Source organism: Chiloscyllium plagiosum, unplaced genomic scaffold (assembly GCF_037043375.1).
Source record: "Chiloscyllium plagiosum isolate Xiang-an unplaced genomic scaffold, Cpla_swu_hap1 HiC_scaffold_5, whole genome shotgun sequence".
NCBI classification, from domain to species: Eukaryota; Metazoa; Chordata; class Chondrichthyes; order Orectolobiformes; family Hemiscylliidae; genus Chiloscyllium; species Chiloscyllium plagiosum.
In genome coordinates, this window is record NW_028270143.1 from 11272932 (window position 1) to 11287275 (window position 14344).

The 14344-nt window shown below is 40.5% G+C and overlaps 1 protein-coding gene across 6 annotated transcripts in view; it reads left to right on the forward strand.

Moving 5' to 3' along the window:
* LOC122548194 (antizyme inhibitor 2-like) overlaps nucleotides 1-14344 on the forward strand; it is a 125429-nt gene that overhangs the window by 59345 nt on the left and 51740 nt on the right. For 5 of the 6 annotated variants that reach the window (XM_087986993.1, XM_087986994.1, XM_087986997.1 and 2 more), the window contains 2 exons: nucleotides 4400-4527; nucleotides 9909-10082. In XM_087986993.1, the coding sequence (XP_087843119.1) occupies nucleotides 4429-4527; nucleotides 9909-10082 (273 nt within the window). In that variant the 5' untranslated portion in view covers nucleotides 4400-4428. The remainder of the gene's footprint in view (nucleotides 1-4399; nucleotides 4528-9908; nucleotides 10083-14344) is intronic. The other variant, XM_087986998.1, reaches the window with a different exon arrangement.

Genomic DNA, 14344 nt, shown 5'->3' on the forward strand with positions numbered 1-14344 from the left:
TATCCAGAAGTGCTTGTACACACAACTGAACATTCTTTTCCTCATCACCAAATCATCCATGGTGTTCTTTTGCCTTCCTTTAACTACCACCAGTAAATTGCCCATATTTCCTAATTGATTAATTTATGTGCAAAGACCATTAATGACAATGCAGATCATCAAAGGTGAGGGAGTGGAATGGAATGGGAGCGAGGAATACTTTCATCTATTGCAAAGACCGTAATTACTGGAAGTTAGAAAATAATTTTCTGAATACACTTAGTCAAAATGGATTAATGAAGGGGAAATTGTGTTTGACAAAACTGATGAGTTTTCTGAGAATGTTACAAGCAGAGACAGGCAGAGGGACCAATGGATGTGGTGCATTTGGATCTTCAGAAGTTTTTGATGATGAGAATAGTAAACAGAGTTTGTGGTTATGTACTAGAATGGATTGAGGATTGTTTAAGCAGCAAAAATAGATGATAGGAGCAAATAGGTTATTCTCAGTTTGGCAGGCTGTGATCACAAGTGGACTACAAGGGTAAATGCATGGGTCCAGTTTTCACAGTCTGTTGGGATCTGGATGTGGGGATGAATTGCAATATGTTCAACTTTATACGAAATTTTGTGGAAATATGAGTTGTGAGGAGGATGCAAAGAAGATTTGGGGAGATTTAACAGACTAAGTGTACAAAAGTAGGAATGCAATATAGTAAATTGAGATTATCCACTTTGTAAGAAGGAATGGATTTGCAAGGTATTTCCTAAATGGTGAGAGATTGGGAAATGTTGATGTCAAAAGAGACCTCGGTTTATAAGTCACTTAGAGCTACAAATGGTATGTTAGCCTTTATTACAAGTCAGTTTGAGTACAGGAGCAAAATAATCTTGCTTCAATTGCCTGAAACATTGGTTAGATTGCCCCTGGAGAATGTGTGCAGTGCTGGTTCCCTTGAATAGGGAAAGATGTTCTTATGATAGGCAGGGTTGGGCAGAGATCCATCAAACTGACTCATGGGATTGTGAGTCTGTCTTGGAGGAGATTGGGGAATCTGGGCTTATATTCTCTGGATTTCAAAAATAAAGGTAAGACAACATCAGACAAAATTACAAAATTCTTAAAGTACTGGACAGAGTAGATACAGAAAGGATGTTTCCCCAGACCATTAGGGTTTAGAAACAGAGGACACAATCTCAGAATACAAGGTAAGCCATTTAGGACTGAGATGTGGAGGAACTTCAGAGGATGGAGAATCTTTAAAATTTTGTATCCCAGAGGAGTCTGGAAGCTCAATCATTCAGTAAATTCAAGACAGCGATTGATAGATTCCTACTTAATAACGACATCAAGGAATATGGAGCTAGTGTAGGAATATGGCACTGCGCTGGATAACCAGCCATGGAGGGGGATGAATCGTTTACTTCTATGTTCCTATGTTATCTGACACCCCAGGATCCCACTATTCTATAGCTCTGTAACTCAAAAAAAAAGTTTTGCCTGGCTGTTAAAACATTTTTCTGGATTCTTTCCCCAAATAAATTGATTTGGTGAGAAAAAAAGTCACTTCTGCTGAGGTACAGTTCATTTATGGGTGCTGTGTCAGGAATGCAGCAAGAAATATTGCTAACATGTTTATTGGGAATTGAACTGGGGATTGTTGAAGATTGTTGCACTGTAATGCAGATGCTTTGATTTATGATTACTCAGGACTGCATACGATATATGGCACAGAAACAGGCTATTCGGTCCGTCTGTCCACACCAATGTTTAAGCTTCAGTTGGGTCTTCTCCCATCATTTTCCTATCTAAATCTGTTATCGTTAACCAACTGTTCCCTTCCTCCTCGAATATTGGTTTGATTGCTCCTTAAATGCATCAACATTATTCATTTCAGCTACTCTCTTGGCGGTGAGTTCCACATTCTTCCCACTCTTTGGATGAAGATGTCACTACTGAATTCCTTGTTGGATTTCATTGTGACTGTTGGATAGCAAGATAGTAAACAAGCAAGGTGGATGAAGGGGAATGTGTAGATGTGGACTTCCAGAATACAATTGATAAGGTTCCACATGAAAGGTCACTACATAAAGTAAAAGCTCATGGTATACTGGATAAAATGCTCACACTGATGGAGGATTGGTTAGCTGACAAGAAACAGAGAGTAAGCATATATACTTCATGTTGAGGCTGCTAAAATGTAACAAGTCGAATGCCACAGGAATCAGTGCAGGGACTGCTATAATTTATAGTCCATATAAATTACCTGGAAGGAAGGATTGATGCATAGATGCGAAATTTGCTGATGACACAAAAGTATGGAGGACAATACATGGAGTCTACAATGGATATAGATAGTTACGTGAGAAGGAAAGTGTTGACAGATGGAGTAGAACGTGAGAATATGTGAACATGTTCACTTCAGTCTGTTCATAATGTAAGTCCAGACAAGCAACAATGTAATTAGCTCAGTTCCTATTTATCTAACCTAGCAATCCAGTTAGTTTAGGGATAGGCGATAAATGTTGACCTCTCCAGTGATACTTACTTTGAGGACAAAATGACGAAATGAACCACTCAACTCAGAGGTCCACTTCGATTGACAGACAGTTTTATCATTTTACACCAGTGGGAAGATACCTCTGGCAGTGCAGAACCAATTCTCCCCTGGACAAAGGGAAACATACTTTTTATTCTTTTGTTTTTAGCCTGCCTTTGGTAGTTAGAAACCACTCATATTTTTAATTGATTACATATAGGTCCATCAGGTTAATCATGTGACAATGTAATCTGTTGATGGACAGTTCTCGCACTTCCCATGGTTTTATGTTTACAAGACAGGCTTATCTTTTACTTTTGGGCCTCCACAATACATCATATTCAACCATATTCCAGGCTTTAGCTTCACCAGTTATTCAGTACCCAACTGCTCAATGAAAGGGGGCTTCTCTACCCAAGTCTGAGAATCCATGAGAATGCAGTCAAATTCCTTAATGCCTGCATACTTAAAACTCCATTTTTAAAAATATATCACCTGTGGCTATGATTCAGGGGTTATTAAACAGTCTTTATACAGGAAGCAGTGTTTTTTTTTTGTTTCAACAAAATTCATTGTATGCATTTCATAAAACCCTTTGAGTGTTATTCTAATCTTGTTACCAAGTATATACTCCCTACAGTTTGACTTGAAACAGCAGACCGTGCAAGCTGCTGTTTCAGCCAAAAATCTTCCCCAGGCACTTATGTCAACTGAGAAACACTTTCAACCATTTTATGTTAACTTCATACATGGGCATTCCTCATACCTACATTCCATAAATGTTTACAAAAAAGATCAAAGCAGAAGTGTCGGTAACTGGTGTTCCTTCCGATAACAATTTACCTTGAACCTTATGTTGGACTGAAGCTCTCTTTGGTTAATTGCAAACAAGTTTTAATTGGACAGCACAAATTGCTTGCTACAGACTCCATGGAATGAAGAGGATATATTAAACCCTCTTGTAATAATTATGTTATATCTAAAATGCTGTCATGCATATAATTGTATATTCTGGTCGAGAAGAGATCATTTAGAGTCACAGATGTACAACACAGAATCAGACCCTTCAGTCCAACTCGCCCATGCTGATCAGATATCCTAAATTAATCTCGTCCCATTTGTCAGCATTTGGCCCACATCCCTCTAAACCCTTATTATTCAGGAACCCATCTAGATGCCTTACAAATGTTGTACTTCTACCAGCGTCCACCACTTCCTTTGGCAGCTCATTCCATACACGCGCCACCCCCTGCATGAAAAAGTTACCCCTTACGTGTCTCTCACTTTAAACCTATGCCCTCTAATTTTGGACTCCCCTACAGTGGAAAGGATCTTAACTATTCATGCCTCTCATGATTTTGTAAACCTCAATAAGGTCACCCCTTAGCCTCTGACACTCCAGGGAAATTAGCCTCAGCCTATTCAGCCTCTCCTTATAGCTCAAACCTCCAACCCTGGGAATATCCTTGTAAATATTTTCTGAACCCTTTCAAGTTTCACATCTTTCCTGTAGCAGAGAGAACAGAACTGAATGCAATATTCCAAAAGTGGCCTAACCAATTTCCTGTGCAGCCACAACATGACATCCCAGCTCCTAAATTCAATGCACTGACCAATAAAGGCAAGTACCGAACACCTTCTTCATCACCATGTCTACCAGTGATTCCAAGGTCAATTTATTTGGCAATACTCACTGGACCCTACCATTCAAATGTTCTGAAATTAAGATGCATTGTATTCCATATCAATCTTTGAACAGTGGGAGGGAGAAGCTTCATCTGGAATGCAAAGCTAAATGCTTAGTATAAATTTATTTCTGTTCCCTATTGTCAAACTACAAATGGTTTTGGATTTTTCAAAAGTTCTAATTTCTTTTACAGTCTGAAGTCAAACCTTTGCAAGTTGAGAAATGGAAAACATCATTAATGGATCTGAACTTGTCATTTTGGAGAAAGGTGTCACTATAATGGATGTCGTTCATCAGAAGATCAAAGAGCAAATGCTCAGGGTGAGTGTTAATACAATGGTAATTGCTGGCAGTAATCTATTAGTTTTCATAGTAGATTGATTAATATTCGTCCAACTGTATCGAAACATTTGAAATTCCAGTAATATAGCCTAGGAGTTCCAAGATGGCAGCAGAGTACGCTGCTTCAGTCAGGGCTCCTCTGCTTGCCAGACCCTTTCCGTTCTTTTTTCTCCTCTTTGTAGCTTTTCTTTCCTCCCAATATCTTTAATTGAATCATATTCTGCAATATTTGAAATTACAGAGATTTGCAGCATGTTGATGAAAAAATAAATATTGAGAAAGTAAACGATCTTCTACTCACAGTATTACCACTTTATGCAAAGTAATTTTTTTCATTAGTTCAATGTAAGCAAACAGTTGCTTAAAACTCCTTTAATTTTCTGAACAGAGGTCCAATAATCCTGTCAATGTAATGTGTGTTATGTCTTATGGTAGAAGGTTAAAATAATCACACTTTTAGACACAAATATTGAAGTTGTTATCAAGTGTATTTCTTCGGAATTCTCCACGTGTTTGGAACAATGCAAGTTTGGTATGCTGTCTGCTGCCTGCTTGTCTTAATGTGGCATTCTGGAGATATATCTTTACATCGACATAACAGTACAGTTCCTGACTCCTTTTATAACTATATAACATCTCGCTTTGTATCAAAAAAGTAATACCTACATATATAACAATAAATATTCCTCAGTTAACTATTCATTAACTCACTTAGCTTTATGTCGAAACTGAAAAAGCAGGAATGAAAGTGGTATCCTTTTCGTGAACCTGAAAGTGGCCTATCAGCCAGAAGTCTTCAGACTCAAGTCTGACTCCAGGATTTGTTGGTTGGGACAGAGTCCAAATTGAGTGTGGGCAAACCAATGTGTATCAGTTCGAGTCCATGTATAAATGAGGAGGGTGGCAGCAAAAAGGGCATACAGCTTAAAAACAAACCTCGAAATCCAAAAATGATGGTTGACATGGAAGTGACAATTCATGAATTGCAGTGGCCCAAGAGGCATTTAAAGAAGATGAGTTAAGTGGCTAAATTAATAAAACATCACAAACTAACAAATATAATCAAACTATGCACATAACAAGATGACATGTATTGAGAATAATCAGTATCACTAATTCTGAGCTATAAAAGTGCCCTGGCAAGAATATCCTGGAAGAAAACAGAGTTAACTTTTTGAGTATGGTGACTCTTCATCAGAAGCTTTCTTCGCACAGATGCTGCCAGACCTGCTGAGTTTCTCCAGCACTTTCTATTTTTGTTTTAAATAAATTCATTAAGTCAGTTCTTGTGAAGAGAGAATCAGTGAGCTCTGAAAGAGGTGGTATCTACTAAGTGCTACAGAGGCCCCCAGCAGCTTCCGAAACAAAGGGCAGTGTTTCCTTTAGGGTAACCAGGTAGGGACTGCACTTTGACCAGCATTTGGCAGAGACATGGATCATCGTGAGGCATTATCTGCTCTGACTGTCACTCATCTGGAGGTCGCAACAGTGAAGTCTGAGGATCCTATTTCACATGAAGCTCTTCTTTGACTTGGTAACTCTTGTCCTCCTGAGCTCTCTGCAGACTGTAGAGTAGTGAATGGCAGTGGTTACTGTTCTTGTGGGATAATACCTCAATAGACAAACTGGCCTATTGTTTCCTGGTTTGTTTTTTCCTTCTACTCTGAATGGAGATGTCATAGTTGTGGCTTTCCAGTCCACAGGGATCTTTCCAAACTCTGGGGAATTCTGGAAAATTATAACCAAAGCATCCATTATCTCTCTAGCCACATTAAGACCCTGAGAAGCAAGCCGACAATTCCAGGGAAATGTCAGCCTTTGGTCTCTGAACTTATCTCACACTTTTTCTCAGGTGATAATTATTATTTTCAGTTTCACCCTCCCTTTTGCTGTCTCATTATCTACTATTCTTGGAACACTTTACTGTAAAATCTGACAAAATATTTTTCTTAGTTTGCTGCCCTGTCTTTGTTTCACATTAATTCCCCATTCTTAAGTGACTAGCATTTATTTCAGTTATACTCTTTCTATCCATATTCTAATTAAATTCTCATTGAACCTCTCCTTTGCTGTAACATGTATGACACTGATGACAGACCTACAGCAGTCAACATTACATTTGGTCCAAGGCAGCTATTCAATCTCTGCAGGTCTCCCCAAGGTCACAGAGGCAACAAAGACAGACAGTCTGAAGACAGGTTACTGTCCCTTAGCTTTTCACAACAGTGAAGGCACCCAGACTATGTCAAGGAGATTCACAAAGGCTCTCAAAAACATCAGATTCCGTATCAATTTCCCCAAGACTGAAGTAACATTTCAAACTGCACCAAACAGAGATTATGAAGGACCAGAAATAACCATTAACAGCGCTGATCTCAGGTCACAGAAATAGTCTAGGGATGCCACTATTAACAGGGATGTCAGAACATGCATCTAGAAACCAAACAGTGCCCTTAACCAACTTAATGACCATGTCCAGAAGCAGTCTTCAATCAGAAGTGCCAGGTGGATGATTTGTCTCAGTGGTCTTCAGCATCACAAATACCAGGATTCAGCCAAATTGATTCACTTCACGTTATCAAGAAATGTTTGAGGTAATGGATAATACAAAAGCAATGGGCCTGGATCAACTTCCAGCAATAGTACTGAAAACATGAGCTCCAGAACTTGCCATTCCCCTGATCAAGTTGTCTAGTATTGCTACAATACTGGCATCAACCCAACAATGTTCAAAAGTGGCCAGGTATGTCCTGTACAGAAAAAGCAGGACAAATCCAACCTAGCCAGTTATGCCCCGTCAGTCTGTTCTCAATCATCAGTAAAGTGATGGAAGGTGTAATCAATAATGCTATCAAGCAGCACGTGCTCAGCAATAACTTGCTCAGTGAATGCCCAGTTCAGGTTCTGCCATGGCCATTCAGTTCCTGATTTCCAGCCGTGGTTCAAACATGGGCAAAAGAGCTGAATTCTACAGGTGAGGTGAGAGTGACAGTCGTTGAAATCAAGGCTGCATTTCACTCAGTGTTATATCAAGGAGTTCCAGAAAAACTGGCATCAATCTATATCAGGGGGTAAACTCTCTACTGGCACATTGAGAGATGGTTGTGGTTGTTGAAAGTCAGTCATTTCAGCTCCAGGACATCTCTACAGGCGATCCTCAGCATAGTGTCCTCGGCCCAACCGTCTATAGCTGCATCATTGGGGACCTTTCCTCCATCATAAGGATGTTCACCAATGAATGCTTGCTGTTCAGCATCAGTTGCGACTCCTCAGATACTGAAGCAGTCCAATTTCAAATGCAACAAGATATGAATAACATCCAGGCTTGCACTGAAATATAGTAAGTAACATTCACGCCATGCAAATGCCAGGCAATGACGACCTCCAATAAGAGACAAATTAACCACTTTCAATGATGTTATCACCACTGAATACCCCACAATCAACATACCATTGACCAGAAACTAACTAGACTCATCATATACACACAGTGGCTACAAGAGCAGGTCAAAAGCAGAAGAAGACTATGGCAGGTAATTCACATCCTGACTCCTGAAAGCCTGTCCACCAGCTGCAAGACACAAATGTGATGGAATAGTCCCCACTTTCTGACAACATTGCAGAAGCTTGATACCATCCAGGACAAAGCAGCATGCTTGATTGGTATCACATCCACAAGTACTCCCTTTCTCCAGCATTAACAATCAGTAGCATTACTATGTACTATCTACAAGATGCACGACAGAATTCACCAAAGATCCTTAGATAGCAAATCCACGACCAATTCCATCCAGTAGGCCAAGGGAGCAGATGCATAGAAAAATCACTACTTGCAAGCTTGCATCTAAGACATTCACCATCCTGACTTGGAAAAATATTGCTGTTCCTTCACTGTCATTGTGTCAAAATGGTGAAATTCTCTCCTTAAAGGCATTATGGGTCACCCTATAGCTCATGGACTGCAGTGGTTCAAGAAGGCAGCTCACATCCACCTTCTCAAGGGCAACTCGAGATGGAAAATAAATGCTGGCCAGCCAGTGACCACATTCCCACAAGTGAATTAAAAAAAAATAAGGCATTCAATCTTAGAGTAATTTATGGCAAAGAAGGAGAGGCCATTCATCCTATTCAATCCATGGCAGCTGTACATGAAGCAATCCAGTCAGTCCCACTGTGCTTCTCAATCCCCATTGCCCTGCATGTTGATTTCTTTCAAGTGCCCATTAGATTTCCTCTTCGAATCTTTGATTTTTTTTCAACAGCCACCAACTTTGTGGGCAGTAGGTTCAAGAATGTTACTGCCCCTATATAAAATTTTCTTCTTCACATTTCACCTGCATTTCTTGCCCAAAACACAGCCAAGAGCTTTCCCTTTGATTCCTATTTACGTCAGTTTTGAGAATGTGTCATCAAGGCATCTTAGCAAAAGTGAAATCAATGGAAATTAGGTGGAAGATAGTTGTGGTTGTTGGAGGTCAGTCATGTCAGCTCCAGAACAAATCTGTAGGAATTCCTCAAGGTAATGCCCTAAGCCCAACCATCTGCAGCCATTTCATCAATGTCCTTCTGATCATCATAAGGTCAGGAAAGGGCATGTTCACTTGATGTTGACACAATGTTCAACACCATCCATGATTCCTTGGATATTAGCAGTCCATATCTGTATGCAACAAGACCTGGATATTCTGTGACAATTAGTGAGGGATTCCGCAAAGAAAATGTCATTATCAACATTCTGGAGGTTACATTCACCGGAAACTGAACTTAACAGTTACACATATTCTATGTTGACAACAACAGTTAAGAGAATGAGAATTCTGTAGAATACTCTTCACTCGTCTGTGTTAGTGCAGTTCCAACAATACTGAAGAAACTACACAAAAGGACAAACAGGATGAGTAAAACAGAGGAGTCTATTCTGACTGTAAGATTGTACTTTCAGTATTTCTACTGTGCAGACTTCATCACAGGCTGTATCTCATTTAGTATTCCAGATGTCAAGTTTATAAACCTGCCGTAAGCCACAGGTTAATTCAAGGCAGCCTATTTTAGAATATTAACCATTTAGTAATGGTAAAGTATAGTCCAGAACAGCTCACAGATTTATCTTAGCACCATTCCGACCTTTGTTTGAGTTCCTTGATGAGCAGCAAATTTACAAGCTGCGTCCTGGAACGAACATCTGGAATGATTTTAATACAACCATTGAAATGCTGAATTGAATAATTATGTTCTCATTTCTTAATCAATACTTTGCATTGAAATTATGATGTCCAGTGAAGAGCAATTATTGTACAACACAGGAACCTGGAAGAAGTATGTGTATCATATTGAGTTGAGTGTAGTTTCTGTTATTACAGGAGAACACAGATGCTTTCTCTATTGCTGATCTGGGTGATCTTGTACATCAGCATCTCCGATGGCAGAGGGCTCTGCCCCGAGTGAAACCTTTCTACGCTGTGAAATGTAACAACAGCAAACCAGTGGCTCAGATTCTTGCTCAAATGGGACTCGGCTTTGACTGTGCCAGTAAGGTAGGACTGGGTAAAAAGCTTAGAAAATTACAGAAATGTATGTCTGATAACTACATTATTTTCACATAGTATAATATTTCCCATACTATATAAGTGACATTGACAAAATTATACCTGTATTTACTTAAGATGATTTTGTCGCTTTCACACCTCCACTTGTCAAACCTAGTTTCGTCTCAAGGACTGATTTCCTTTATGCTCTTCTTGTGAGAGGTTACTGTTAACAAATTCAATCATATATTCAGAGTTTGAACAGTTCATGTCTTTTACACTAGCTAGCTGTGTCCTGTAAACAGAAGTTAAAGTAATTCTCCTCACTTTCAAACCCTCTTATGGCCTTGCTGTACCTCATCTGTATGATCTCTAACTGTACAACCCCACAAGCACAGACTACGGTTGATTATAACTCACAGCCTGGTTCCTTCCTGTCTCAGTTGCAATACTGGGGGATATCCCTTACTTCTGGATTTCTTTCCTAATTTATGAGCCTCACAAGCACCCTCCCTACTTTTAAATATCTTCCCTTTTGAAATAATGTTCAACGGCCTCAATTGTTCTTTCACTTCTCTCTGACGGGACACCATTTTCTTCAGGTTCAGTGTGATATTTTCTTGTTACATATTGTTGTCAGTATTGTATTATATGAAGAGACCTATAGATGAATATCTCCCATTGAGTGAACAATTTGCTCTGCTTATAAAATGGACCAACAGGATGATTGGAAGTGCCAAAAAAGCAATGGGGTCAAGTTATTCCATTATAATTCCATTTCAAATCAAGGGAATGGGCCACAGCCTAAATTTTATCTGTCCAAAAAAAAGGAAGGAAGAGTGCGTGGTTGAGGGTGGGAGGGGGAAAAGGCAGTTTTGTCATGGTACTGAATTTCAGCAGGTTTCTCTTTGGCACTTAGGACTTTTAGGCTTTGGGAAAGGGCACAATACTGTAATAGTTTGAATGAGATCAGCCAGGTGCACCTCATAGAATATGAATTCTCTATTGCGGCTGTTAACCTGGTCCAATTAGGGAGCCCTGGCTGACAGATATAAACAGGAATATCAGGCATTCCGTTCACTCTAGGATCCGGCTCTGTGTAAGCTAGACCGGTGTCAAGTACTTTGCATGTTTAAATAAAGTGTGACTTGGTGACGGGATATCAGTCTCTGGGGAGTTATTTCATTGGTGATGAGAGGACAAACATGCCCCTGAAGAAATTTGCATGCAACAGTCATCTTTGAGTTGGAGTAAGAATTTCTGGCATCACGCTGCAAATAAGGAAGCTTCACCCATTCAATCCTGCTCTTGAAGACTGGGCCCAGTATATGGAAAATATATGGGTTTTTTTCCAGGCAAATCACATTGGGCAGATGAAAAGCAACAAGTAATTCTCCTGACAGCTTGTAGACCTGCTGTTTTTCAATTATTGAGGAGTCTAATGTTTCCTGAGGCACCAGATAAGAAAATCTTTCAAGAGTTGGTGGATATGGTTAAGAAATAATGTGGCCCAAAGCCTGACACACTATTGGTTTCACTCAGCAGTTCGAGAACTGGGGAAATCAGTTTGCAACTTTTGATGAGGTTAAGATGCCTAGCAGAAGCACGTACCTTTGATTTAACCATGTTGAGATGCTGAGAGACTGTTTAGTTTGTGTGATTAATGATGTAACCACTTACAAGCTGAAGCCCAACTGGACTTCAAGTGGGCATTACAACTGGCATTGTCAAAAGATAATGCAGCAAGTGGAGCAGGGTATTCTGATGCAAGTGGACACCTTCCTCAGGTCAACTTGAGGGACACCATGTGGCTGAAGGCAATTGCGCAGCCTCACTCAGGACATATCTGTATCGAGGCACTCTAGGTCAGCCCATGGCAAAACCCCAAAACAAAGCCAAGCCTTGGCCAAACAGTCAACATTTTCTTCAGGACCAGGCTGGCAGGCCATTGTAATTGCTGCTGGTATGCAGATGTGAGACAGCAAAAGAGTCCCACTCAGCCTGAATTGAGTAAGAGATCTCATAGGGTGATATCCGGGAGAGTGTACATCCTGAAAGTCCACCTCCAGCTGGTCTAAACAGTTAAATTGCTTCACAACATTCAAATCAGAGCCAATGAAAATAAACATCTGGTCAAATGGTTACCCGCTTCAAATGAAAGTCAATGTCAGTGCTGCCATTTCAGTGATCACTGAAGAAATCTTTAACAAAATTTGGTCTGGACTCCAACCCTTAACTTTGTGTAAGACCTCGGGCAGGCTGAGAACCTACGCTGGGGAACTCTGACACATTAATGGTACAACTCTGGTTTTGGTCTCTTATGAAAAGCTGCTGGTTCAATTACCACAGATTGTAGTCAAAGGCTCAGCACAAGCTTGATGGGGCAGAATTGATTGAGAAAAATTCAACTTGGTTGGCTCAACATTATTCGATTAGAAAATGGCTGCCTGTGTAAAGTCCCAATTAAATAGCAGGAGGCTTTTCAGGAAGGTCGAGGGACTATGAAAGGGGCCAAGGCCACCGAACATGCTGACTATGATTCTGCAAGGCCCACACAGTGCCATTTGGCTTATGTGCAAAAGTAGAGGCAGAACTCAGAAGACTGGAAAGCGAAGGAGTCATTAAACCAGTATAGTTTGCAGAATGGACAGCATTGTCTTACCGATTGTGAGGCCTGATGAGTTGGTTTGCTCTTGTGTAGGGATTTCAAACAAATGGTAAACCGTTTTTCACAATCCCTCAAGTAGAAAATTTGTCTACAAAACTGGCTGGGAGCCTGTTGTTCACAAACACAGACGGGAGCCTTGTGCACCTGGAATTGCAGTTTGACGAGGAGTCCCAAGAGTATGTTACAATTAATACTCATAAGGGATTTTACCAATATGCAAGAGACTGCCTTTTGGGGTATCATCAGCCTGTGCCATTTTCCAGGAGATGATGGTGAATATTTTACGATGTCAATCCCAGGTAGCTATTCTTCTGGATGATGTGCTAAGAACTGGGAAGACCAATAAAGAGTACTTGGAGATGTTGGTGCTTAAATGTTTCTCCCAATTGGGTATATGCCTTAGAAGGGAAAAATGTGTGTTCCAGACACCGAAATGACCTACTTGGGCTGCACAGTCTAACACATTGGGTTACACCCATTGGAAGATAAAGAGAAGATGATCAAAGATGTCCCGGCTCCTCCGTCTGTATTGGAGCTTAGGTCTTTCCTTGGGTTGGTGAATTATTACAGAAAATTGACACGTAACCTGGCTTCCACCCTGGCATCCTGAAATCTGTGACTGTAAAAAAGTCATTCTTAGAAATGTCTCATAGCCAAGGTGGAGTCTTTACAGAAGTGAAGAAAAAGCTAGTGTCATCAAAAGTGTTGGCACACATGATCCTAAGCAAGATGTGGTGCTGTCACGTGATGTCTGTCTGTGTGGTATTGGGGTAGTGGTGGCTCAGTGGTGGACCAGTGGACAGGAACGCCTGATAGCATATGCTCCCCAGACGTTGGCTAATGTTGAATGAAAATCTTCTCAAAATTCGCTGAATGAATATATGCCCAGATAGACAAAGAAAGTTTGGTGGTCATCTTTGGTGTGAGAAAGTTCCTCTGATACCTTTTAAGGATATAAATTTGTAAAAGTGACAGATCACAAACCCCTCCTTGGTTTATTTAAAAGGACAGGGCCATGCTGCTCATAGCTTCAGTTAAGTTCAGTGGTAAGCTCTAACATCGTCCAGGTGGCCAAGTGGCAAGTGCCTGTTTTCCACTGGCAGATACATCACCGCTGGTGACAACTGGAAGAATCCAGTCTGATGTTAAACTTTCTGGACTCCTTTCTGGTCACTACTGACAATATCAGATTGTGGACATAAAAGATCCTGTCCTGGCCAAACTAAAATAGCTGGTATTGATGGGGGAAACAGAAAGTTGCCATCGCAACTGGAACTGAAATCTTTCTGGATGTGGCGAGACGAGATCACCATAGAGGACTGCATATAATTAGGAGCAAGAATAATTGTCCCAAGCAAAGAACACCACCAGGTACTGGCTGAACTCCATCAGGGTCATTGAGGTGTTTCCAAAATGAAGATGTTCTTGAGAGGTTATGCCTAGTGGTGACGATTGGGTGCGGACACAGCTGCAAGGGTGGGGTAGGGCAGTGCCAAGAGTGCAACATGATCAAAAATCACTGCCAGCAGGTCCCTCATATTTGTTGTAATGGCCAGGTAAACCTTGGATTCCATTACATGTCAACTTTGACAGTCCTTCCATG